This window comes from Daphnia pulicaria, chromosome 1 (assembly GCF_021234035.1).
Source record: "Daphnia pulicaria isolate SC F1-1A chromosome 1, SC_F0-13Bv2, whole genome shotgun sequence".
Classification (NCBI taxonomy): Eukaryota; Metazoa; Arthropoda; class Branchiopoda; order Diplostraca; family Daphniidae; genus Daphnia; species Daphnia pulicaria.
This window is the reverse complement of record NC_060913.1, coordinates 15,199,687-15,224,469: the sequence shown is the minus strand read 5'-3', so window position 1 is coordinate 15,224,469 and position 24,783 is coordinate 15,199,687. Positions and strand designations below refer to the sequence as shown.

At 39.9% G+C, this 24,783-nt stretch overlaps 8 protein-coding genes across 9 annotated transcripts; 5 read left to right on the top strand and 3 right to left on the bottom strand.

The window, feature by feature from the left end:
- Nucleotides 1-1,321: 1,321 nt before the first annotated feature.
- LOC124327727 (tetraspanin-33-like) lies at nt 1,322-3,035 on the bottom strand. Its single transcript, XM_046786728.1, has 7 exons — nt 2,752-3,035; nt 2,481-2,684; nt 2,238-2,411; nt 2,043-2,180; nt 1,914-1,961; nt 1,717-1,833; nt 1,322-1,650 (listed from the first exon to the last, which is right to left on the bottom strand). The coding sequence occupies exons 1-7, from the start codon at nt 2,842-2,844 to the stop codon at nt 1,579-1,581; spliced, it is 846 nt and encodes a 281-aa protein (XP_046642684.1). The 5' UTR covers nt 2,845-3,035; the 3' UTR covers nt 1,322-1,578.
- Nucleotides 3,036-3,866: 831 nt separating this feature from the next.
- On the bottom strand, nt 3,867-7,688 carry LOC124340421 (85/88 kDa calcium-independent phospholipase A2-like). Its single transcript, XM_046792951.1, has 14 exons — nt 7,029-7,688; nt 6,879-6,969; nt 6,684-6,808; nt 6,431-6,620; nt 6,124-6,363; nt 5,810-6,064; nt 5,455-5,747; nt 5,216-5,391; nt 5,004-5,151; nt 4,766-4,942; nt 4,522-4,690; nt 4,370-4,465; nt 4,274-4,294; nt 3,867-4,207 (listed from the first exon to the last, which is right to left on the bottom strand). The coding sequence occupies exons 1-14, from the start codon at nt 7,256-7,258 to the stop codon at nt 4,013-4,015; spliced, it is 2,406 nt and encodes an 801-aa protein (XP_046648907.1). The 5' UTR covers nt 7,259-7,688; the 3' UTR covers nt 3,867-4,012.
- Nucleotides 6,944-8,681, top strand: LOC124340443. Its single transcript, XM_046792971.1, has 3 exons — nt 6,944-7,022; nt 7,662-8,300; nt 8,372-8,681. Exons 1-3 carry the CDS (start codon nt 6,944-6,946, stop codon nt 8,629-8,631), a joined length of 978 nt encoding a protein of 325 aa, XP_046648927.1. The 3' UTR covers nt 8,632-8,681.
- A 268-nt stretch (nt 8,682-8,949) lies between these two features.
- LOC124340395 (dnaJ homolog subfamily C member 7-like) lies at nt 8,950-14,930 on the bottom strand. 2 transcript variants are annotated; one of them, XM_046792948.1, is made up of 9 exons: nt 14,620-14,930; nt 10,781-11,180; nt 10,591-10,709; nt 10,366-10,519; nt 10,130-10,294; nt 9,892-10,057; nt 9,670-9,816; nt 9,429-9,584; nt 8,950-9,352 (listed from the first exon to the last, which is right to left on the bottom strand). In XM_046792948.1, the coding sequence occupies exons 1-9, from the start codon at nt 14,802-14,804 to the stop codon at nt 9,201-9,203; spliced, it is 1,644 nt and encodes a 547-aa protein (XP_046648904.1). In that variant the 5' UTR covers nt 14,805-14,930; the 3' UTR covers nt 8,950-9,200. The 2 variants fall into 2 exon arrangements, with proteins under 2 accessions (XP_046648904.1, XP_046648903.1); XM_046792947.1 differs by lacking the exon at nt 14,620-14,930 and adding an exon at nt 11,654-13,322.
- Nucleotides 14,931-15,337: 407 nt separating this feature from the next.
- On the top strand, nt 15,338-18,024 carry LOC124340433 (cyclin-Y-like protein 1-B). The gene is made up of 8 exons (XM_046792963.1): nt 15,338-15,546; nt 15,683-15,965; nt 16,032-16,063; nt 16,124-16,312; nt 16,381-16,514; nt 16,579-16,731; nt 16,807-16,963; nt 17,042-18,024. The coding sequence occupies exons 2-8, from the start codon at nt 15,728-15,730 to the stop codon at nt 17,165-17,167; spliced, it is 1,029 nt and encodes a 342-aa protein (XP_046648919.1). The 5' UTR covers nt 15,338-15,546; nt 15,683-15,727; the 3' UTR covers nt 17,168-18,024.
- Nucleotides 18,025-18,819: 795 nt separating this feature from the next.
- On the top strand, nt 18,820-21,680 carry LOC124327327. The gene is made up of 4 exons (XM_046786338.1): nt 18,820-19,332; nt 20,702-20,884; nt 20,951-21,070; nt 21,146-21,680. The coding sequence occupies exons 1-4, from the start codon at nt 19,258-19,260 to the stop codon at nt 21,218-21,220; spliced, it is 453 nt and encodes a 150-aa protein (XP_046642294.1). The 5' UTR covers nt 18,820-19,257; the 3' UTR covers nt 21,221-21,680.
- Nucleotides 21,681-21,774: 94 nt separating this feature from the next.
- LOC124327320 lies at nt 21,775-22,906 on the top strand. The gene is made up of 3 exons (XM_046786326.1): nt 21,775-22,060; nt 22,130-22,555; nt 22,625-22,906. Exons 1-3 carry the CDS (start codon nt 22,004-22,006, stop codon nt 22,697-22,699), a joined length of 558 nt encoding a protein of 185 aa, XP_046642282.1. The 5' UTR covers nt 21,775-22,003; the 3' UTR covers nt 22,700-22,906.
- A 770-nt stretch (nt 22,907-23,676) lies between these two features.
- Nucleotides 23,677-24,586, top strand: LOC124321582 (protein snakeskin-like). The gene is made up of 5 exons (XM_046784241.1): nt 23,677-23,795; nt 23,866-23,953; nt 24,023-24,061; nt 24,143-24,327; nt 24,405-24,586. The coding sequence occupies exons 1-5, from the start codon at nt 23,733-23,735 to the stop codon at nt 24,474-24,476; spliced, it is 447 nt and encodes a 148-aa protein (XP_046640197.1). The 5' UTR covers nt 23,677-23,732; the 3' UTR covers nt 24,477-24,586.
- The last annotated feature ends 197 nt before the right edge of the window (nt 24,587-24,783 follow it).

The following is a 24,783-nucleotide window of genomic DNA, read 5'->3' as shown; positions in this document are numbered from 1 at the left end:
CTGGACGAAGACTTGTTGCGCCACTAGCTGGTGACATAAGCATTAGTCTCTTCATATTGATCGAGGACTGGGGAAAAAAGTGGAGATCGATTGAAACCAATGAATTTCAAAGCGGAGGCAGCACTTTTGATGAAACTCCAAAAATTCCCGGTGACTACGTAAGTTCAGTTCTTCCCATCTGTTCGACACGCTGAAGGCCCACGATGTAGATGTACTTTAGGGACCATAAAGTTTCTGAACTATACCGCTATTCGATCCTGATAATTGTTTCGTAGAAACTCTCTGATTTTTTTATTTTAAAAATTTAATATTTTAATATTTATTACTAGAATTCATTTGCTGTCGATTACCTCGATTATTCGGCTGTCGGCAGCGAGAGCGTAGGTTTTCGGAACAAACTATTATTAGCTAGTCGATTGCTGATATGGTCTCCATGGAAATGCAGCTGAGCCAAATTGTGTATGAAGAGATTGAATCGAGCGAACCAAGAGCAAAGTGAATCCTCACTCATGCGCGCGTAAAAAGCCATTACTTCCGCCTTTGGTTTTTCAGAGAGCAATCCGAGCAAAGCTTCCAAACGTGACTAATGGCATCGGCATTGACGCCGGGAATATTCGAAGTGGCCATTAACACCAGCAAATGAAGCAGAGAATTGCTGCGCTGTCGGACAATATTGAAAGCCGGCAAAACGTTATTGCTGCTAGCTATGAACTAGATTCAGATTTAGACAATATTTCAGTTTAATATACTTGGCAACATACAGATAAAAAAAGTGTTGAAATTTCCTATGGTTTGTCCGTCCTTGCCGTTGATGATGTAAGCCTTGCTGCAAGTCGAATGGTTTACGGTCCCGTTTGAAAATCCGGAACATCTGCGCATTATCAAAGAATCCATATGGAAAAAGATGGCTGGAGGATTTTACCGGATTTTACCGTTATATGGCCGTTATTTAGATCGCGATCAGACATCAAAGACATAAGTGGCCACGCACACGAAGCCGTAAAATTGTGCACTGCTGGTGCCCAATCAGCAAACGTTCGATTCTTAACGATCCCGTTAATCCATGATGTGCCACTGAAAGGAAAAAAATGCAAAAAAAATCAAAGCCATCAAATACACTTTATGGGATAGATAAGAATTGAGTTACCATTTAGAGTGTGACTATCTTGAAGCAATATATCCTTCCAAATTAGGAATAAGAGTTTTGAACTGAGAAGTAAAAAGTCAAAAGCAGGGAAGACACTGTAGAGAAAAAGTATAGATTCGACAGCAGGATCGATAAGATATCGATTACACATTCTTTAAAAGAAATTCCCAACGATTTGATTTGGTATCTTTTATTAGAAAAAGTTGTTCTTATTTTTGCTAAATGAAACTTGAACGATGAAAATGACATCATGACAATGCTACAGGGATCTCTGGCGCCAAAAGAAGGCAGTATCACATGCACAACAAACACGTGAATTAAAGCAAACAATTATATCGAAGGTTTGTTCGAAAGTTTAAAAAAAAAGAAGAGGTGTTTGTTCTCTTGATCTTGGTCTTTGAGTGTCAGAGAAGTAGTGCCTAATGAGAAATTCAATGCATCCATAATGATTTTTGACGTTGAATTTGTCCTTCAAGAGTTCTTGCCAAGAAAATCACAAAAAGCTGTAAAACGGAATAGTAAAAATTTAATGAAATTGTTATGTTCACGAAGGAGAAATTCCAAATTACCTGCGCAAAAGCCACAACAGTGGCTATGCCCGCTATAATGTAGAGGTTACCATACACCCACATTTCGATGATTGAAATGCAGCCGCTAATATGAATTTTCTTTGCAGCTTCAAGCTCCTAAAATTGTGTTTAATTTGATACAGGTTCATTAAACGATCTCGAATGAAAACTGATTAAAATTATAAATGATAACTTACTGTAAGTTGTTGCGCCTCATAACCGCACATCACGTTAATCAAACCAGTCTGGAACCAGAAAAAAAAAATTTGAAATAAAATTATTTGTGTGAAGCAATATGAAATTATCAAAGTAACAGATTTCCGTACATTAATGTCCGCAGGATTTCTGCAACATGAAAACGGAACAGCACATCTTTCAACAGAAGGATTAGTTTTTGTGCAGTTGAAATATTCATTCTGAGACCAGTCCAAGAATCCACTTTGACTCAATCCACAACATTTGAACTAGAAATAAAAATAAATGTGAATATTTGATCAATTTTATAGTTTCAAATTACTTACTTCTTGCTGGGTAAAATCAATTATGTTCTGTAGATCTGGATCTTCTCTGTAAAATTCAATGAGTTTCGAAGTCAAATGCTTTTCTAGTACCCCTGTTACTTTCTGAGGAAAGACAAATCCAAGTGTAGCCAAGGCTAGTTCGGCAATGAAAAACAGTAGCAAACAAGCTGAGTACTATATTAAAAAAAAATAAAAAATTAAGAACAATTATAATTTTTGAATAAAAGTTTTAAAAAAACTTACAAATTTGAGAAGACAGGAGTTCTCTCTGAGAGCCCCTACACAGCCAGCAAAACTGACAGTGAACATGACAAAACCAACAATAAGCATGATGATAGATATATCAAGAATCATTTGTTCGGCATTTAGAACCAAACTGTAGCCGGTGCCTTTCCATTTCTCAAAGAAGGCATACAAGCCAACTCCAACAAAAATTCCTCCAAGAAGCTGAAAACCAAATAAAAAATTATTACTGCAAGTAAAACCAAGAAAGTAAAGCTACATTGTTGCTTACCCAAAACACAAAGTTGAAGAAGAATATGGTGTATTTGACACAAACGTTGATGTGGTTAATGTTACGGCCTCTTCTTCGGCCATAACCACTCATTTTTTTAAAGCACACTGTTAAACGGCAATGTTAAATACCCGTGAGAAGTTGGAGTTAAATACCATCAACATACGGTATTATTATTCGACGAACAGCATTTAGAAAACCATTGTCTAACACCCAACGAACCAACAGACTAAATCTGCTGTCAAATCCACTGTGGGCAGCTGTAGCCTGTGGGGGTCGATGCACTAGGTTTCGGCAACCTTGAGTTGGAACAACAACAGCTATTTCCAACCCGTTAGAACATGGTTAGAAGGGTGTGGTTAGAAGCGGTTGCAGAACGTACACACATCGTGGTACACATTTGAACACACAACCCAACTTGAGAAGGTGCAGCGCGCGACGTCCAAAAAATATAATGGCAATGACTCATTGAGCGTGATTACATCAACATATTTTCCCATTTTGCCACAGCATTATTTCGTAATATTCTTTCATTTTCCATTTTTTAGTTCCAAGTACTATAAAACGAACGCCAGGTCGCCAGTTTTTTTAGTATCGTGTGACATGTGATTGCGGACGCAAACTAACGGAAAACGGATATACGTATTTTAGAACTCGATTTGCAGGATATTTGATAGCTTGGCAAAACATGCAGGTTTATGTTTGTACAGGTTACTAGCTAACCTGACCGGCGACACCAAGCGGTGGCGCCAACGATGGTTTTCTTTAAAAATAAATCAAACCAAATTATATACGAAACTTAATCCAATACATTCAAACCCTAATCCGGAGAAAAACATTCTACAATCAAACTTGATTAAGATATCTCAAACGGTTTAGAAGTTGCGAACAAACAGACATTGGACACGATGATATCATAACCACATAATTATAACTACACCACGGCTTCCGCAAACTATTATAAAGCCTACGCACATTAGTTCAACGTTCAAACAATACATTAATAATTACATTTTTGAGGAGACTCGATCCTTTGGTTCCGTTCGTAAAAGAACAGATAAAAACTACTATAAAATGTAATCATTTTCTTCACGGTAAAAGAAAAGGAAATAGAATTCAAATACAGAACATGTATTGTGCCGCCGTAAATTTATGTAAAGAGAGACTTATAAAGCAAAACAAACTATCCGATCTAATTGTCGTTTTCAATGTTAAGTTAAGGAAGAAATAGGAAAAGAATGACACAAATGGTACCAGGTACCTAGTTCTTAAGCAACTGTGCGATTCTTTTAAAGTCAGCCGAATGACTGTGAATGAAAGCTTTTGTCTCCCAAAGCATTGGGATCAATTGATCGTTTCGAGTTTCATCTAGCGCAATGTCTTTCTCTAAGCACGGAGAAAGACGAAAATACGCACATCCGATCATGCTACACCAGCTTCTTGCCCGATCTACAACCTGAATACCCGTCAAATAGGGGATGTTATAATTGGATTGCACTTATATAAATTTTAATAAACTTACCCTTCGATCCGTAGAGGTCACCTAGTGTAGGATAACATTCATAAAAAACAAACATTGCATTTCATTTTGTTGTTTCAAATTTAGAAGTTAATTTACCTGTTCAACCAATAACTTCCCAAAGGCGGACGCACCCCATGCCAAGCGGGCAGCATCAATCAGACTTTCTGGACGAAAGACATCAATCGTATTCACCTGAAGATGTTTGACATTCAATCATTGTAATTATTTTTGCTTCTAGAATTTCTCACCTGTTCAGTTGGTTTGCACCCTGTTCCGAAAGACACAACTAGCATAGGCTGAACGGAACTACCCGCACCTAGAGCGTTCATAACCGAGTTGTATTCTTGTATTTCCGTCAATACGTCCAAAGTCGGATTATTTGCAATCAAGCCACCATCAAGAAAAGAGCCAAAAGCTCTACAATTGTGGCAAAATAATAAAGAACAAGTATAAATAAAACAAACATGGAATCAAACGCTTAAAATATTTTACCTGAAATATGTTGGTGCCGCTCCTGAAGCACGTGCAGCTTGCCAAACCATTTGATCTTCAGCTTTTTTAGATTTAATTACTTCGGGTATGCTTAACAAATCTTGTGGTGACGTATAATTACGAAAGATATGGAGATCAGCAGGAATCGTATCCGCTATGACCGCTGTGACCATCAACCTAATGCAATTAAAGTGTCACAACTAAGAGAAGAAAACACTGAAATTGAGAAAAAACTTACTTGGGGCCAGTAATATCAGCCATAGTACGATCACCGAATTCAGTTCTCAGAAAACCCTCCAAATGATCAGCGTTGTAAGGTCTTTTGCCAATAAAAACTTGGTCCTTAAATCGAAAATACATCGATTTACATTCGTAAATAGATTTGCCTTAAAAAATACGACATTTTTCCATCAGTGGCTGAAATGATAATAAAATAAAGAGCGGCTTTACCACAACACAAAGCTAGGGCAAGAATTCCGCCAGTACTAGTTCCAGATATCCAATCAAAATGTTTGATTACGGGCCCTCCAAGAATGGTTTCCAATGCCTCTAACATTTGAATTAGGATCAATCCACGTATCCCACCGCCATCCAAACACAAGATGCGTCCGCCAATACTTGATTTCCTTAACACGAAATAAATTTATCAAAATCTTCTTAATGGCAAGAACATTGTCGGAAAAACTTACGATCCTTGATTAGCACTTGCTGAATGTTGACACACTTGATGAAGCATGGCGTCGAACAGATAACGCGTTCGAGGTATTTGGTCTACCCCGGAAGATTGCCCATCATCTTTTCCAGTAGGACTGCACCCGTCTCCGCATTTTGGCATTTTCTGGGAACAGCGTTTTGCGCCAACAGCGTGGACACAGTACAGATACTGTGGAGCATTACTGGAACGCATCCCAACAACTAAATGGCGCGGAGACTCGCCTTGATCATTCAGCATGTTCACATTAGAACCAAATGCTATTAATGCCTGTAAATATACGTATTTTTTTTAAATTAAAAATTTTAAAAATGCTATAACGAAAAATATACCTGAACTATCAGCAGACTTGCAGAGCTAGATGCTAAATGAAGAGGTGAATTGCCAGTAGAATCGACTAAATTTGGATCTGCTCCACAGCTCAAAAGAGCAACAACACACTCAAACCGATCTCTTTGTACCATAACATGCAAGGCAGTGTGGCCACTAAAGTTGCGAGCATCAATGCTACAACCGAGCTCTACAAGGGCCATAACCACTTCTTTCGTCGTAGCCCAATGTAACGGTGTGCCTCCATTTTTCATATCCTATGACGAACAAATTGATTAACAAAGTTTACTGAACACTCCACTCCCACAAAATTTACTTTGACGTGAAGTTGATTAGGGAAAGCTGTTAGAATTTCTTTTGCACACGCGAAACTAGTGGCGACAGCAGTTTGAACGATGGAACCTTCATCATTGCTAGATGCGTTGACATTCGCCCCTGCTGCTATGAGAGCTTTAACATTATCCGGTTTATCCGCTAGGCAGGCTAGATGGAGCGGCGTTTGATTTTCTTCGTTTTTAGAGTTGATCATTCCTTGTAAAGTGCAAAAACCTAAAGCCTAGTACAATGGAAAAAATTAAGTTACATAATTACGCAGTCAGTAACAGCACTACTAACTTAATTACCTCAATTGTTTCTTTGTTTGCTGTTGCGGCGTAGTGATACACAGTATTTCCTTTACGATCTCTTGCATCAAACTGCACATTTTCGGACATGGTACTACTTATTACAGCTTTCACGAACTCTGCTTTCCCACTTTTTGCTGCCACATGCATTGGCGTCATTCCAGTAGACTCGTCACAAAGGCAAAGCAGACTGATAAAGTATTTAGTACGTTAATCTAACGATGTCGACTAACAGATCAATACAAAACAATACGCGGAAAGTGAAGGATCCTTGAGGCCATCTTGCAGACCATAATAGGCAACAATATGTGCAGCAGTCCAACATGGATTAACAATTATAAGAGACCAGACTTCTTGAAGTTGGGGTAGCATACACAGCTATAAATTTAATTAAAATATACATGTATCAAAACAAAATATTATTTTAATATTTGGTTGAACTTCAAACCTCTACTGATATTTTCAATAGGTATGGCAGTTTATCTCTAGCCATTTGAAAATGATGCTCCACAAATGTTTCTTCTGAAGACCTGCAAAGGCTACAAGATATGGTATGAATATTTGAATTTCCACAAAATATTGAACAATAAAGGTTTACCTGAAAAGTTTATCCCTACTACCTGTCATGATCAACTCAAAACCAGCAGCATTAACACTCGCACCCTTTCCATACAATACTAAACATTGGTCTCTTTTACAAACATTTCTAGTTATTAATGAAGACGAGGAAACTTCTGTGACTTTAACAGGATCTGTTATACCGGAGGAAGTCAGAGAATTAACCAAATTTGTGGCAACAGCAGAAGCTAACTGAGAAAAAAAGGACATTCTTAATTCTTTAAGGAACTTGTGAAGGTTACACTTTTTTGGTTTAGATTTTGAAATGCAGTAAATCAGAATACTGTTGTTAAATTAGGTTTTTGAATATTTTGCTGACAAGACAGAAAGATAATAAGTGAATTCTCGCAAATGATATGATTACTGTTTAACCACTATCTGATGACTGGCACTGGCAGATGAAGCTATGGATAAGTACAAGTAGGCTAATACGAAATGCACAAGTAGGACGAGGGAGATATGCGTTTTCTTGATATAGTTTTCTACCTAACGTAAACTAGAATGACGTTTATTCAAGTTATCCTATAAATTAACGGTAGAATCGTTTAGAAATGTAAAAATCTATCTGATCTCTCTCACAAGACTGTTGTTCTTTCGTAATTTTCGTCTGCAGATTCATTGCATCATAAATTATTTCGTCTGCTCTTTGCAGACGAAAATATTGATGTTTTGTGTTTTTGTGCTTTCGGTATTATCAGGCAGGCAACAATCAGACTTCAAATCACACTAAAATCAGTATTTATAGTAAATATGTGGCGTCAGTTGTCGTTTCGAATATTTCTCACCCCAAAGAAATCATTAAGTAATAATACCTGCAAATTGAATTCTCACCAAATACATCATCACCAAATAGTCAACGGGATCAGTCACAAAGCATGTTTTAAAAGAGATTTTGCTAACCAACGTGAAGGAGTATCTCGATTTTTGACTTTCCGACCACAATTAATGAATTCATTAAGAAAATTTTCAGAAGAAAAAATAGAGATAAAGTCTGATGCAACTGAATTGCTAGATGATGAGAGTTGGCACAGAATTGGCGATTCAGAAGAAATAGAAGAATTTGATGAATTTGAAGGAGTTTCCTTAGAGCGAGGGATCACTGGAGTATTCGATATTGAAGAGTTTGTTGATATCTTATCCCAACAAAAGCTTGACAAAATAGTTGTAATTGCTGTTCCACCAGAGTTGAATTATGTAGATTACATGGTGATCACTACTGGAAGATCTCCTAAACAAATGACTGCTATTGCAGGTAAATTATTTAATTTAAAATTAAGTGTCTATTTTATTATCTGCATCATTATTATCTATACTTTATTACAGAATTCATAAGAAAAGTTTTCAAAAGGCGGTGTTTTGAGACAGATCCTTTACCAGTTATAGAAGGGAAAGATAATAAAGATTGGATTGCCTTGGATCTGGGAAATATTGCACTGCATATATTTTCAAGCAAAACAAGAAAAATATATGACCTTGAAACATTGTGGACATGTGGAGCAGATTTTGATGACCTATCCAATGAGAAGGAGGATGCTGTAACAAGCTTAATGAAGGAACATACTTTCCCCAGTCTGAACTCATAGTTCATGTAAAGATGTTATTTTTTTGCTCAATAGATGATTTTGTACTATCATGTTTTCAGTTTATTTTATTATACCTGTTTTTGCATTATGCACATAGCCATTCTAAAACCCTAGCTAAAGAAACATATAGCTACATTATGTGTTGAATTACAACTTGATATGTGTAATATTCTACATTTTCTACCAACTGTAACGAGCTAAGTTATCTAATCTAGTGCAAGATATTTCATTTCTCAAAAAATGTTTCATCATCGAGTAGATCACACGAAATAAGACTTCTATACTCTATAGCCAACCAAAAGAAACAAAGAACGATGATAAATCTTAGTCCGTGTATAGCATAAGAAGATTCGGTCGTGAGTCTAAGGGATTGGGATATTGTATGAACAGCGCAAATAACTGGCAAATGTTTTTTTTTACAGCCACATGCATCAACTTTCGAAAAGAAAATTTTGCCGACTGAAAGGTAAGACCAAAGGTGCTCATGTCTTACGGCCAATAACGGACTCTTCGATATTTGAATGCACAGGTTAATAGAATAGCATACGAACGGCTGCATAGATGTAATTTTAGCCAAACTGAAAGTTAAAATTGCCTGGACAATGGCCGCCCATTCCACCGCCACCCATTCCTCCCATTCCTCCACCCATGTTACCCCCCATCCGGAACATGCTTGGACCGCCGAAAAATGCTTGGAATATTTGATTAGGATCCATTTCGCCTGCAATGAGAAAAGGATGAAAAGAGAACAAATTAGTGGTGCAATTTGATCACTTTAATGCGAATGTTGATTTTACTTGAATATCCGCCACCATCATTATCATCGATATCATGCCCATTATCATATCTAGATTTCTTTTTGGGGTCTGACAGGATACCATAGGCTTCTCCCAATTCCTTGAACTTCTTTTCTTGCTCTTTCTTTTCCTCTTCAGTAGCACTTGAATGACGATCTGTGGCAAGAGAAAAAAAAAAACATTGTTAGAAAGATTCAAAAGTATGAGCGAATTTTACCGATTATCGGTAATAAATACACACCTGGATGATGAACAAGTGCTCGCTTCTTGTAAGCTTTTTTTATTTCATCGTCGTTTGCGTTACGGTCGACGCCCAATATCTTGTAGTAATCCTTTCGTTGGGACTTTTTCAATGCCAATTTAGCTTCATGTAGCAATCGTTTATATTCTGAATTTTAAAAATTGTTTAGTCAAATTCTGAGGTTATCAATTTAAAAGAGATTCTAAGACCAATTAAACAAACCTCGATTTTTTTCCATTTTGTTGACTTTTTCATAGTCTCTTACGGCATCTTCAAACTGTTCAAGGTCCATACAAATCTTAGCCCGACGCAAGTATGCTTTGATGTAAGTTTCGTCCAACTCAATGGCCCGGTCACAGTCGCCCAAGGCTTCTTTTAGTTTGCCTAGCTGCAAATGGAAAAAGACAACAACACATCATAACTCTGTAGTGCTGCTGATTGAATTGGCGAATCAACATACCTTTACAAGAACTACAGCGCGGTTAAAATATACTTTGGCATTGGTCAGTTTGTTGTTAGGATCAATAATCAGCGTAGCTGTGTACAATTCATGGGCTTCTTGATATCGCCCGGCCTTGAAAGCTTCGTTGCCTTCTTCTTTCTTGGTTTTTAGTAATTTTGCTCTCTGCAATTGAGTAGACAAACATGATGAGCAAACAGAACAAAGCAAATATTAGGGGGGAATGTTTTACTAACTCTGAAGATATCACGAGCTTTAACATGGTCTGGAGCCATGAGCAGAACCTGTTTAAAGTGAAGGAACGCCCGTTCGATATTGTCTTGATAATAAAAGCACAAACCCCTGACCAAAAGGGCATCCGCATTTGTTTGATCTGATCTGAGAACATCACTGTAAAATCAAAATGAGAGTTAATGAACTGAATTTATACAACACGTAGATGGAAATATTGGCAAACGTACTTGGCCATTTCTTCTGCTTCTGCGTATCGACCAAGTAACGCGAGACATTCCGCTTTGGTCAATTTCAGACGTCGGGCGGCTGGGGCGTGTTCTAATGAGCGATCGCAGCAGAAGATTACCTTAAATGAAGACAAAGTTTTAGCAAACAACACGAATAAAAAAAAGTAACAGAACAAATTCTGGGAAATACTTTGCGATAATCGCCTTTGGCGTTGGATTTGATAATTTCTTCAGCAAACTGTTGGAGAGCTTGAAGTGAACGCTTCTCGTTTGACAGGTCGGAATTCGGATCGAGTTCTTCTGCTTTGTTGACTGCGTTGAGGGCAGCCGCTGTATCGCCCAGCGCAAGGCAGCATTTAGCTATACGGACGTAGCCTTTAGCGAAGCCGGAATCCAGGCGTGTACTCTCACGGGCATCTTCCAAGGCGTCTTGGTATAAACCCATCATCATGCGACAGGCAGCTCGGTTGCCATAATAGGCCACACTGTCCGGGCAAAGCTCGATAGCTCGCGTGTAACAAGCCAATGCTTTTCTGTAGTCTTTCACCTTGTAATGAGCATTGCCTTCCGCCTTCTTTTCCTCCGCAAGACTGCAAAAACAGAAAAGAAAATTGCAAATGAAAAAAGCGAGCTAGAAAAAAAAAAATGTGCCTACACAAATCGAGACTTTTGCCAAGGACGCAAAACAAAGCGATTATTTTAACATGACGTCAAGCCAACAACTTTCTCGGTTGTGAGCCGGGCGCGGCTGGAAAATGAATGATTTACGGCTAAGTGATTTTCATTAAGGCGATAGAAATTTTACATTCACATTTATATTATATTAGGAGAGACTGTTGGTGATGCGATTTCTTTTCCTGGAAATCCAGTCAGATAAAATATTGACGAATGCCAACTGCCCACGGAACAACGAAAGTACGAGTCGCATGAAAATGAAGTGGTTAAGGTACAGTCGAACATGTTCTTTCTTCAGTTTGGAAATGTTAGAATAAAGCGGATGTATAGGGAAAGGTAATCCGTGCTGAGGATATGTTTGATGCCCTTTCCATTTGAAAAATCCTACCTCAAAGTAAGAGCCCAACGACGGCTGTTGGTTGAACCACTCGCCGGGCGGATTGGTTCATCCAGTTCGATGTCCAACTCGGGTTCGAGATCTGACTCTTCGACAAGATTCGGCTTTTCCGCAACGAAAACGGGACCATTGATAAAAATTGCCGAAGTGTTTTTACGACTAGAGATGGGACTATCAACCATGGGAACTCTTGGATCCTCATCCGGAACCTGAATGTCCCTTTCTGGGTCAATCACAATACCAGAGTCGTCCGATTCCACCTCAATGTGAATGGGAATGATCCGAACGACAGGCGGCTTACGTGTCGTCGACTGTCTGTACGATCGCGACGACGAATGTTGACTCGGCTGCTTTGAGTCTTGCGGTCTTTGTCTACGGTAGTCTTTAGGCGACTCGGGCGGCTCTGGAGTCTCTTGCCTTTCAGGAGTTTCCTCCTTTCCTACGTGAATCTCCTTTGTTTCTTGAAATTTCTGAGATTCTTCATATTTCGGATATGCTTGGGGCTTTTGGGGTTCTTGGGGCTTTTCTGGTTCTTTCGCTTCTTGGGATTTTGGGGGCTCTTCGGCTTCTTGTGGCTTCTGTGATCTTGGAGGCCTTTGGGGTTCTGGAGTCCTTTGGGACTTGACGGGATCTTGGAACAAATGCTGAGACCGATGATTGCCTCTGTTACTGTAGCTGTTGCTCAGCTTGATGGTGATGACATGCGTTCGAGTGGTCGGACGTGGTTCGGTTTTAGATACGGTGATGTCATCGACACGGACAGAAGGGGCTGCCACATTTGTATCGGTGGCCATATTAGCCGCCGACGATGTTCCAGTTGCCGCTGACTGAGGCTTAGACTGACTCATTCGGCTATAAATATCGGGGCGAACGGGGTTATCCGTTCGGCGCCAGTGTAAGTCGGCAGACTTAGTCAACAGTCGATGCAGTCTCTCGGTGAGCGCATCGGCACGGGCCAAAAGTCTTTCAGTGGCCGAATCAGCTGTTCGACGATGATGGTACCAATTCGATCCGTCACTGCGGCTCTTGAACGGACTGCTGCTGGATCCAGTACTCGAGTTTGGAGATGAGTGCGGGGACGAATGTCGCGGCCTATAACTTGCCCCACTGTTCAAGCTGCTGGTCTCGGGTCGAAAATGACTGAAATCATTTTGATAATGTCGTCGCGTGTATGACGATGGTGGCGGCGGCGACGGATGGGATGGATAGTACTGCTGACGGTACGAAGGAGTCGAATAAGCGGATGAAGATAAGTGGACCGTGTGAAGGAACACGTTGCTGGCCGGATTGCTAGAGCGACTCTGTTGACGAAATCGATTTCGTGGGGCCGTATCCTGGTAATAAGACGAATACCAAGGCATCTTCATGTCTTGCGTACGTCACAGGGAGGAGGGAAGAAAATTCGATAGCAACAAGGATTTCCGGCGAATAAAAAAAAAGAGAGCACTTGGATCTTGTATGATGAAATCACACGAGAAAGTCAATGACGGAACGTGACTTAACAAATATGGTCCGTCAAGACCAACCAAAACATACACACGAAAAAAATAGAACTTTTCGCCAAGTTTTAATCCGTCCTGGTTGGCGCAAGGCGGTCTCGCAACGACTGAACGCGCTAGACGAAGATCGCAGTCTCTTTTGAGAGTTTTCGTAGTGCCCATACCTCCCTCAAATCGCCTTTAAGATTCAGTAACGACTCACAGCTCAGCCGCAGGGGCTATTCACGAAGCAATGACGAAGTCAACCCGCCGGAAGAGAAGCCAAAACAAATCCAAATATAGCAGACGGCGTTCTCAAAATATATAAAAATCTCTCTCCCCTCCCACCTCCTAATGACGTGTGCAGCCCTCCCCGAGACGACGAACAAATAACGAGTCTCTCCTTGAGTCCTTTCACTGTCGGGACTGACCGGTTGGGAGAAGAAAAACAAAAATTTTTGTTTTGGGGAGACGAGGAGGGGGTTGTTGTTAAGATTTTACAAAGTTCGGCAACACTAGCAGCGTCAAGGCCAGCCAGCCAGCTTTGTTCAAACATGAGCCAGCAGCAGCAAGCAACCTGAACGATCCTGCTGCAGCAACTTTACGTCATGCGTCAAGGTCTCTTCTTTCTTTTCCTCGATCTGTTGACGACTCCACCTTCCGAGCGAACTGTATATACCATATTAGAAATTTTTTAAATACAAGATCCCAACGAGAGATCTTCAGGAAACAGCTAGATGTCGTTGACCTTCAAGCTCGCTGCTGCTGCTGCTGAACACTTTTCTCGAAAAGGGATGATAATAAAACAAAATCACCTATCGTGATGAAAAGATTCACGTGCCCAAACATGAAACAAACTTCAGGGTCATGGGGAATTTTACTGACGAGAGTTTTTTTGGTTTTTCAAAACAATGTTCAATATGAAACGAACGAGAACCCAAAGAACTCGTTGGCTGGTTTCACATCTGGCGGATGGATAGCCAACTATAATCCATGTAGAAAAAGTTGTTGATTATTTTGAAGGTAACAAAGAAAGGAAGTATTTGAGGTGTTGCCAGCAAATTTCACTGCCTATGATGCCAACAATGAACCATTTTCAGATTTTCATGAGCAAACACTTTCCTACTTGTGGGAGTAACCTACATCCATAGATCATGCCCGTCCACAAATGGTAAAATGGACCTCCACCCAAAGCATTTATCAGGTCAAGTACAGCATCCTTAATAATGATAGACCAAACAGCTTCGTGGGTAGAAAAAAGACACAAGTCTTCAACCTACATTATTCTAGCAATAATTTAAGATGAATTTCTATTGCATGATTCATGGAACTTTTTCTTTCTTAGCCTGTGGGGGAAAACATGTGTTAATCTAGTTAGAAAGGCGGTGGTCATCACATGACACGAATAAAGCTTTTTAACAGCAGGTTCTGGGAACTTTTCACTTTGACATAAAATTTATAAACTGTAATTGTTCTTACACTTCAGGTGGTGGTGTGATATCGACGATGTCATCTTGTGACCCGTGGGACGAATCCATCATGTCATCTTCATGAGTGCAGTCCGTACCGTCCAACGTGACCAAATCCTCCAAACACTCGACTTCATTTTGGTCGTCATCGGCCAAGTTGATTTCTTCGATAACACGACCGTCCGATTCTGCCATGGTAGCAAGTGTTTAAAAGAGAAGGAAGTCAGTAGATCTTTTTCCGAATTCTCTTCTCTTCTAGAACAAAATTACACTTGCTTAACCAAGTTTCCAGGACGAGCTAAAAAAGAACGAGTGAATCGATTCGTTTTGAATCGATCACTAGCGAATCGATTGGTACTTGACAAATGTCAATACGTTATTACGTTGTCATAACTACATTATTGAATAAATAATTTAAAAAAACACTTGTTTGTAAAAAAAAATATGGTATAATTTGATCTGATTGTAATTTTCAATTGAAGTATTTTTGTTTTTTGGGCAATGCAAAGATGTGGCCACAAGTGCGCTCTTGAGTCGGCTAAGAACACCGACTGATAGGAGAACGCCTCTAAAATAGCGAAATAAATACATTTGTTTAATACTATCCATAGATTGATGTACTTCAAAAAATTAGTATTCATTTAAATTTTAATTCTTGTATAAATGATTTCGAGAAGAACTCACGCTGAATTGTTAAATTCACGCTTGTCCATTTATGAATGTGGCAATGTTGAGGGGCATTCTGCACAGCTTGCAGGCTTTTCTAAAGCAGCGGTTCCTAATGGAGTAATAAAGTGATTAAATATAGAATTCAAGTTTGACATTTGATTGAATATTATTTCCGGTCGTTTTGCGTGACCTGTTTTTCCGTTCTCATGAAGGCATTGATATTTGAACGACACATGTCTAGAAAACAGACGAAGACGACCCGTCTCCAGTAAGTCGGATAGAAAAATTCTTCCCTCATATATCGATGGCGATATCGCACTGACTGTGTTTTTTCGCCCTTTTCTTCACCAGACGGAATTCATTTTAAGCATGCTTAGACTTATTTCGTCTTTTTCTGTCAATAGATTTTGAAGAACTGTGATTTTTTGTCCACATCAGCAAGAGTTATCATGGGTAACAAACACTCATTGGGCTGCTGTTATTACAACGTCAGTCCTCAACCCCAACGAAAAGTCAATGATGTATCTGAACGAAAAGTGTTAGAAGCACATGAACCCTGCAGGGCGGAAAGTACAACAAACCTACAGCATATCAGTGAGAGAGAACCTGAAGATTGGCAATCAGACCCGTCACTCCACCCGAAAGCTGAAACAATATTTATGGAAAGATCAAGAGCTGCTATTCATGGTAAATAATATTTAATTTGGTTATTCTTGATTATACTTAATCTAAAATTTTGTATGGAATCTCCAGAGGGACTAGAAAGGAGGAGAAGCCAACTTCACGTATAATAATATTGATTTATTGCCGTGTCCATTTCCTCATTCCATTCTGTTTACTTGTAGCTCCATGATAGAGGGACCTTGAAAAAATCCAACTCTTGCTCTACCATCTATGTAGATGAGAGTACTGTTTGTCAGCCTAATTTAAAGAACACTATCAAGTGTGTGACACTAGCCATTTACTATCACATCAAGAACCGACAATCAGATAGGCAAATGGATATTTTTGACGAGAAACTTCATCCTTTGTCGGTCAGTAGACGTCATCTTATTTTGGTTGTCAGCTTTAATTTTGCTCATTTATTATTTCACCATTATAGAAGGACGGTGTTTCTAATGACTACTGCCGGTACAATCCCGACCACCGCCAAGTCTACAAGTTCGTCAGAACGTTATTCAACGCCGCCCAACTGACAGCCGAGTGTGCCATCATCACCCTGATTTATTTGGAAAGGTTGGACGTCATTCGAGGAATTACGAAATCAGCAGTGCAATAACCTGTTGTCTTTCCAATTCAGATTATTAACTTACGCAGAAATCGACATTACCCCTGGAAATTGGAAAAGAGTGGTGCTGGGTGCCATTCTATTAGCTTCCAAAGTATGGGATGATCAAGCAGTTTGGAATGTTGACTATTGCCAAATTCTCAAAGATATCACAGTGGAAGATATGTAAGTTGGCATAGCAAGAGATTAAAAGCTTATCTGAAATAACCGGGTCTCCTAATGCTTTCCTTTATCTATCAGGAACGAGTTGGAGCGTCATTTTTTAGAAATGCTTCAATTCAACATCAATATTCCGTCGAGCGTTTACGCCAAATATTATTTTGATTTGCGGACGCTTGCCGAGGCGAATGAAATGAATTTCCCAGCTGAACCCTTGACAAAAGAGAAGGCAACCAAGGTAAAACAAAAATTGTTACACAATTCGCCATCCAAGTGAGCTGATGCAATAAAATTCCCCTTTTTTTTCAAATTACAGCTCGAGGCCATGTCTCGTGTCTGCGAGGATAAGTTGGCATCTGATATTTTGCGAGCAAATTTGAAACGCTCAGCCAGCATGGACAATGTCAACATTTCACGCCGGAGCATAGCCATCCTGTCGTAAATGAAGACGTCTTTTTTGTCATTGTGTAACGCATCCTCCGTCTTGTTTTTTGCACTCCTAGACATTCAAGATCCCCAAACACTTTTTCCCCCTTCGTCTACCGTTTCCTTTCAAGACAATGAGGCTGGACTTCTTCCTTCCCACTCCGTTGGCTTCTTCTTCCCATCAAAAGTGCCTCATGACACTCTCATGACTTGTGAAAAATCCTTTATCCCATTGATTATTTTCCACGAGGAAAAAGATTTACTTAATCAATTACGATTTCTATTTTCTCTCTCCCTACTGATTTTTTGTTCATTTTCTTGCCTTAATTTTTTCTTTTTTTCACTTTTTATTATTTTTTAAAAAATCCATTGCATGCTTGAAATGATTTAGCTCTCCTAGTCAATCAACGTAGATTCGAGGATGAAACACCAGGCGTTACGCCACACCAAGTCTCCCGAAAAAACACGCCATTTAAACTAACAAAAGAAAAAGGGACAGAGTAAGAGAGAGAGAGAGAGAAAAAGATAATGACTTAACCAATGTAAATTTTCTTTACTCCCAAACTACTCGTCCTACATATTACTACCGAAAAAGAACTACACACAATTCTTATTTTCTCCCCCCCATCCCCAAAATTTCCCAGCCCTCGGTTTCCGTTTTTTGACAGTCTCGATTGGATGCCTAATATTTTTTTTCCCCCCTTTTCAGCTCCCCCCCCCCCCCCCTATATCCCTTCCAAAATAAAAAAAAGCTGCGGTTTCTTCCTTTTGTTTTTCAAAAAAAAAATTTCGGTTTAATTCTTCCGGTACATTTCACATGTGATGATATGCCGTTGATGGACAATTAATGATAATAAAGACATGTCATTCAAATTCAAAATTTTTAACTTTTTTATGTATACAAGAGTCAGGGAAGCGGAACTGTGCCACGTAAAAAATGTTGTCGGTAGGTTTCTGGTTTCTTTCGTTTTATCATCATGAAATTTGAATATGGAAAAAAATAAAGTTGGGCGTCGAATTCCAACTGGTTTTCAACCCTGGCGAGTGTTTCTTTCACTTGCATTTTTAATTGCTACACCGCTGCTGGGTTGGTTATGCGATTATAACTTGATGCGTGCGTCAAGTGAGCCGTGATGCGCTCACGAATGCGAAACCATAGCGTGAGTCTGTATAAATTGTCTTTTGAAAATTCCCGTCTAAAAAATGTTTTCCTTTTTTCTACAAAAATTCCATCCGAGCGGAATCGTATTTCCTTAAAAAAAAATGGCGGAAATAATTCAAACGCGCGCAACTGAGTGTCGCAGGTGTGTTGTTGGGCTCCGGCCAACACAACTTTTTTGGGTTTTGTTTGACTTACGCAACTGGGTCTCTACGGGAACACCTGTTGAGCGCGCGCGAGTCCCGCGGAAAAAAATTTATACTCGCAACTGTCCAATCACAAACCTTTTCTGGCCAGCAAGTAATATTACAACCGAATTCCACCGGAGGGCTTCCAAATACTATATAATACACACAGGTTTTCCAGCAAACGAGAGCCCTGCGTGTGCGTTGGGTTGTTGGCCTCCTTTCCCCCCCCCCCCCTTCACTACTACTACTACGTACTACTATCACGGATAGGTGGTTGCTCCGCCCACCACCAGGCTGACAAAAAAGCCCGACGAAAAAGACCCCACTGGCCACGTAACCCTCGAGCCAAACGCAGCGCGGGATCCCTATATGTACGTCGCGGGTCGTGAGAGAGGGACCTGCTTATAATTCTTTTTTGTCTTCTTCTATCGCTTGTTAGAGTCAGTTGCATTGCCGAGTCGGTCGCCTTAACTGTCGTGGACGCCAACTTTATTTTTTCGCAGCCAACTCCGGTGTAGTACAGCGCCGTAGTGTTGTGTTTTTCGTGACCCGACGCGCTCCGTTTGAGCAATTCCTTTTATTGTGCGTGTGGTTGTGTGTGTGTGGACGCGTCGTTGGTGAATTCTTTCGGCGTGCGTGAAAGGCGACAACTCGCCTTTTGCCGTTTTCAACAAGTTGTTGTGTTGTTGGGCGTGTCCCCAACGCGATTTCTCGGCGCCAGGAAATTCTAAAAACAACCCCAACAACAGCAACACCATCATGGCCGAAATGAAAGATGTTGTCGGGTCGCTTCTAGGCCGCTGGGCCGTACCTGCCCTCAAACTCATCCAAATCGTAAGTTTTTAACAACATCCCGCTCGAAATGACACCATCTTCGAAATCAAAGAAATTAACAATCGATTGTTGCGTATTTAAAAAACAGCGCGCGGTATTTATTTTCCCGCACGGCAAACGAGTTGTGCGCCATAGAGACGCTCAGCTAAGGTAAAGGTCACGCTTTTATAATGTATACTACACTGCGGCACACAAGGGCGTCGTATAGACTCGTTTCCTATTCCAACCTCCGCCCCTCTACCATACACACACACATACACACACTAACAACTATGATAATGCTGCTGATGCCCGAACGTGACCCGAGGGCAATAGAAAAAGCGTTGCCTTTTGCCGTGGTGGCGCCTTTGATATGAAGGGTCCGACGATGGGTTTCCTGCGTGAGAGGCTCACGAAAAAAGAAATAAAACTATACAAGACGACGACGACATAGTTGAGAACAGGTACAGGCTAGATTTCTAACGAGGACTTGAATGTCGTCCTCTATAGAAATCAAATGAGGAAACGCGTGAGTCGCATGGCCAAAAGACAATCCAGCGACAAATTAAGAAAAATTTTCCTTTTTGAACACAATTTTAAGCCGAGCATTGTAACGATTCCGACACGCAATCGAGGGGAAATGTATGTAGAAATAATTTGTGTGTCACGGACCACAAACGCCGAATGGGGGCCACAGCGTCGGTTCCGGTCCCCCCTCCACAATAACAAGGAAAAAAAAAAGAAAATTCCGTCATTCAAAACCTGATGGACGGGACAACAGAATTCCCGGAAGTGATAACTTGCACAAAAGGATAAAAAATGTTGATTGAAAATAAAACCCCCAAAAAATATGAGGAAAGTAACGAGATTTTTAATCAGTCGTGTTTTAATATTCATCCCGTCGCAATTTTGTTTTGTTGTTTTCCCCGCAACATTGTTATGGATAGATTTGTATGTACCACCTGTCACGGAGGCAACAGCCATTCTTGCATTAACGTCAATATTACCTTTTGTTTACTTTTTTTACGACGTCTGCATTTTAAAATTCAAACATCAAAAGTTATATAAGCGCGTTTAACAATCGATCTCCCAATCTCGAGATAGACTCGGTCGGCAGGGTTAAAAATATATAAGGAAACTGATGATAAAGAAATGATTGTTTTGGGTAGTATACTAATCTATCCCCCTGCGGTTATTATTACCCTCCGCCATGAAATACTATAGTCTATGGGATTATTTGACAGTCAAAGGCGGGACTGACTCTCTCGGTCGTGTTTCTTTTTAGACAATTTCCCCTCCAACTCTTATGTCTGAAGCGTGTAATCTTATTGTCTTTTTTTGTTTCCTATTCTTCCCCCCCCCCCCCCTCCGGTACCGCGCTCTTATATAGTTGCTGGCCATCATTTGCATCGCCCTGTTGCGCTATTACAATTTATCCTTCGGCGGAGAACTCAACCAGGCCTCCTATCACGATCGTTACCTCTTCGGCGTCATGACCATCGGTGGTATGCTGCTCGTAACCATTCCCATCTTCGTGGCCCACCTTTTCGGATCGGAAATTCGACCAGGATTGGTATGTTATACTCACTTTTTTACTTCATTATATCATGATTGACACCACTAATGATTTTTGATGTAGGATTTGATTTACTCGCTGATGGGATTCGTCCTCTTTCTGACGGCTGGAATCCTCTCGCTTGAATTTTACGTCATCTATCGCAATCGGCCAGGCAATTTGAATGCGGGGCGATCGCTCGGGGTATAATTTTTCACCTCAAAGTTTTCCTTTTTAGTTATTTGTATTTAATTTCTTCTTTTGTCTTTTTTTACACAGTCGATGCTCATCATCAATTCATTCTTCTTTCTGCTCAACACAATCGTTTCTCTGGTTCGAATTTTCCTCAAGTAATTCGGAAATTTCATCTCAACTCTGAAGCACAAAAACAAGGAAAAACCAAATTTTCAACACAAAATCCAATCAGACAAAATTAGTTATTAATTTGATCTAGAAATTTCTTAGATGTTTCCAACTCTTCATTTCGAAAGGGTTAGGCAACGAATTTTGTTGTGTACCATATTTTTTCTGTTGAGCTAACCATGCAATCACACACACCAAACTTGTAACCAATATCACACAGAATTTCTTATTAGCTCTATTTAGAGATGATGCCCTTCTATACTATTTTAAAAAATGAAGTTGTAATAACACTATACGTCCTATCCGACTGCCGATATCGGTGCTCTAATTTATCAAGTAAATTGGCACTGCAACCAAAATCTCAATTGTGTAGAGTCTGAAATTAAGTAGATGACGTTCTGTTGACGTGTGGAAACAATAACGGCATCAAATACAAAGTATCTCATTTTTATTGGACGATTCGCGAACGCTTTGATAGAGATAACGGCCCACAAGAATGATGAGTCGTCTTCAATTCGTAGTAGATGAGATTCACAATAATGCGGAAAAAAATATTTCCAAGTAAAAAATATGACAGAAGGTTGAAGGGCTGGTTGTCGGACAAACGTTTGGGTAAAGGCCATCCCCTTTGGCGAAATAACAAGGAGCAACTGGCCAGCATAAAAGATGCAGTGACAGACATCATCTTTACTAGTCATTGCCCAACTGCAGTTTAAGGAATACAGTTTGACATCTCTCCTCAAAGTAAAAGCAATTTCATCAATTCATCCAACAATGGCCGACTTCAGACTTTTGGCTCGCACTCACGGCTTCATGAAGCTGGCTGAAATTGTAAGAAAATCATTTTAATCAATTTTGATTGAATTCATTACTAATTTTTTTTTTTTTTTTTAAACTTAGATTATCGCTATTGTCTGCCTGATCCTGATCCGCACCTACTCGTTGAATTTCGGCGGTGACGTCACAACGGGATCGTTCCACGATCGCTACAATGTCGGATTGGTCACGGTGGGCGGTATGCTGCTAGTGTCTCTGCCGCTGCTCATTTCCTACCTGTGGAGCACTTCGGGAACTTACCAGCCGTTCCTCGAGATCATCTACAACACTTTGGGTTTCATCCTCTTCTTGACTGTTGGATCGCTGGCCTTGGATCATTACCGCAATTACGCCGGAGTGACTCACACCGGAAACGACAACAGGGGAGACACCAATCCCAACAACAACTGGCTTGGAACTAACAACTCGACATGGGCCGATTCCGGAATCGGTAAAGCTTTCGGATTCGGCAACAACACCGAAAACGCTAATGCTGGAAAAGCTCTCGGGGTATATAAAACAAACATTAATCTATTTTAATTTCATATTATTCATGTCGTTTTAATTAATTGTTTATAGGCTCTTTGCATCATCAACGCTTTCTTCTATTTGACCGATGCTGCCTTGGCACTCCGACAAGGTTCCACCGTCTGAACGAGCTGCTGCGTTATCCTCATTCAATCACGAGAAATTCTCATTTGCTCGTGAAAATGAATTTTCAAGAATAGCTCGTCAAACTTCCTTATATAACAAATTTATTGTGTTTTTTTTATCCTACATGTGAATTTAGAATTTTCTTCCGTGTACGTTTAATGTTTGTTCTAAAAATAAATATATGACGTCATGGATAGTATACAATAACGAACCGTGTTGGGAAAATTATTTGGCAACGTTTCAATAAGGATGGTGGGAAAAATATGTCCCACGTATTATGTGGGAAAGTGGCCATGGATGGATGAATTGCTTACGCATCAGTGGGTCAATAATGAACGATGTGCTTTATAGTTGTCGCCTTCCACGTGAACAAATTATACCCGAATACATTTTTCAGAAAAGAAATTGCCATAATAATCCAAAAGTGATGTTCTTATCCGGAATCTTTTTTCTCCCCTATAAAATGTGAATTATAACATTTTTAGAGGAGCGACCGCAATTTCATCTGCGGTCGTTTCGTTCATTCGTCGAGTGTTGTGCATTCGACCGATATGAGAATTATTGTTCATCCCACACACGCGACGCAATTTTTCTTTTCCTCTTTAACGGCCGCAATAATCACCGTGGCGTCCGTCAACCGCATCCATCCATTCTGGACACTGAAAAGGTTTTCCATTTCACGCATAAGTAACGAATAATGTCCTCTAACGTGTTACACGCCGCTGCTTCTAACGCGCATAACTCACAGCAGTTTTAAAGAAAATTGTTTTCAACTTGTTACATAATCGGAAATTCAACAGAAAAGTTAACCGAGTTTATCAATTCTCCTGGGAGAGAAAGTCGTTTTTCTATTTGCGTCGTCGGCTCAAATGGGAATCGTTAGTAAAACGCCTGGGAAATTCCGTTGAACTCGACTAGGGAAAAACCGAGAAAGAAGAACGTTGATGGAGAACAATCGAACATCTACAAGTTGAAGCGCATCTTTCCATCATTCCACATCCAGCAACCGAAGAAACGACAGCCAAAATAATTAATGAAAATGTCCGATACACGTGCACTGGCCCATGCTCGAGGAGCGATGAAAATTGCCGAAGTGGTAAGTGTGAATGATTTCCAATCTTTTGTATTTATAATGTGTTTTTTTAATACGTGTTCTTTTTTGTCAGGCTTTAGCTGTTGTTTGCCTGGTCGTTTATCGCCACTACAAACTCAGTTTTGGCGGAACTGATTCGGCAGCCGCAGATCGTTACATCGGTAATAATTCTTCCTGTTTCACAAGAGTTTAAGAAAACTAAATTTTAATGTTTGATTTGAAATTTTCAGTTGGAATAGTTACATTCGGGGGGATGCTACTCGTCTCTGGTATGCATTCACAAAAGTGTTGAAATATTTATTGGATTCAATTTGCATAATCTTTTCCGTTATGTGCGTGTGTTTGCGCAGGGCCTTTACTTCTCGCTTACATTCGCTCGCCGGCCGGCATTGTGAATTACTACACACCTTTCCTCGAAGTTATTTATAACGTTATCGGCTTTGTGCTGTTCTTAACGGTCGGAGGTTTGGTGTTGGAGCACTACAAAGGACATTTAAAACCTCTGACAGGCAACGAGCCTGGAGTCGCCCTTGGGGTAACACACACAACTTTTAAATATATTTCTTTGGTGTGTACCTAATAAAAAAAAATTTTTTTTTCATTATTATACAGGCGATTTGCATAATCAATTCCGTTATTTACTTGATCGATGCTTCCCTGGCTATCAAGCAAGGACTTGAATAATGCGAGAAGTCACGCAACCGGAAGAAGCCAAATGAATTTTTTTTTTTACTTATCCAATGTAGATTAATGAATGATAATGTTGGAAGGATGAATACAGAATTACAGATTTACTACTTGTTGTTTTTCAATGCTTTGTTTAAAAGAAAAATAAAATAAAACAATCGTTTACAAATTGTGAAAAGCCCAAAATTATTTAGCAAAACAAATAAAATTTCTATGAAATCTACGATCATGTGACGATTTAACCTCGAGATAAAACCGTTAAAAATAAACATGGGATTTTGAATGGTTGGCTACGTGCGATCTA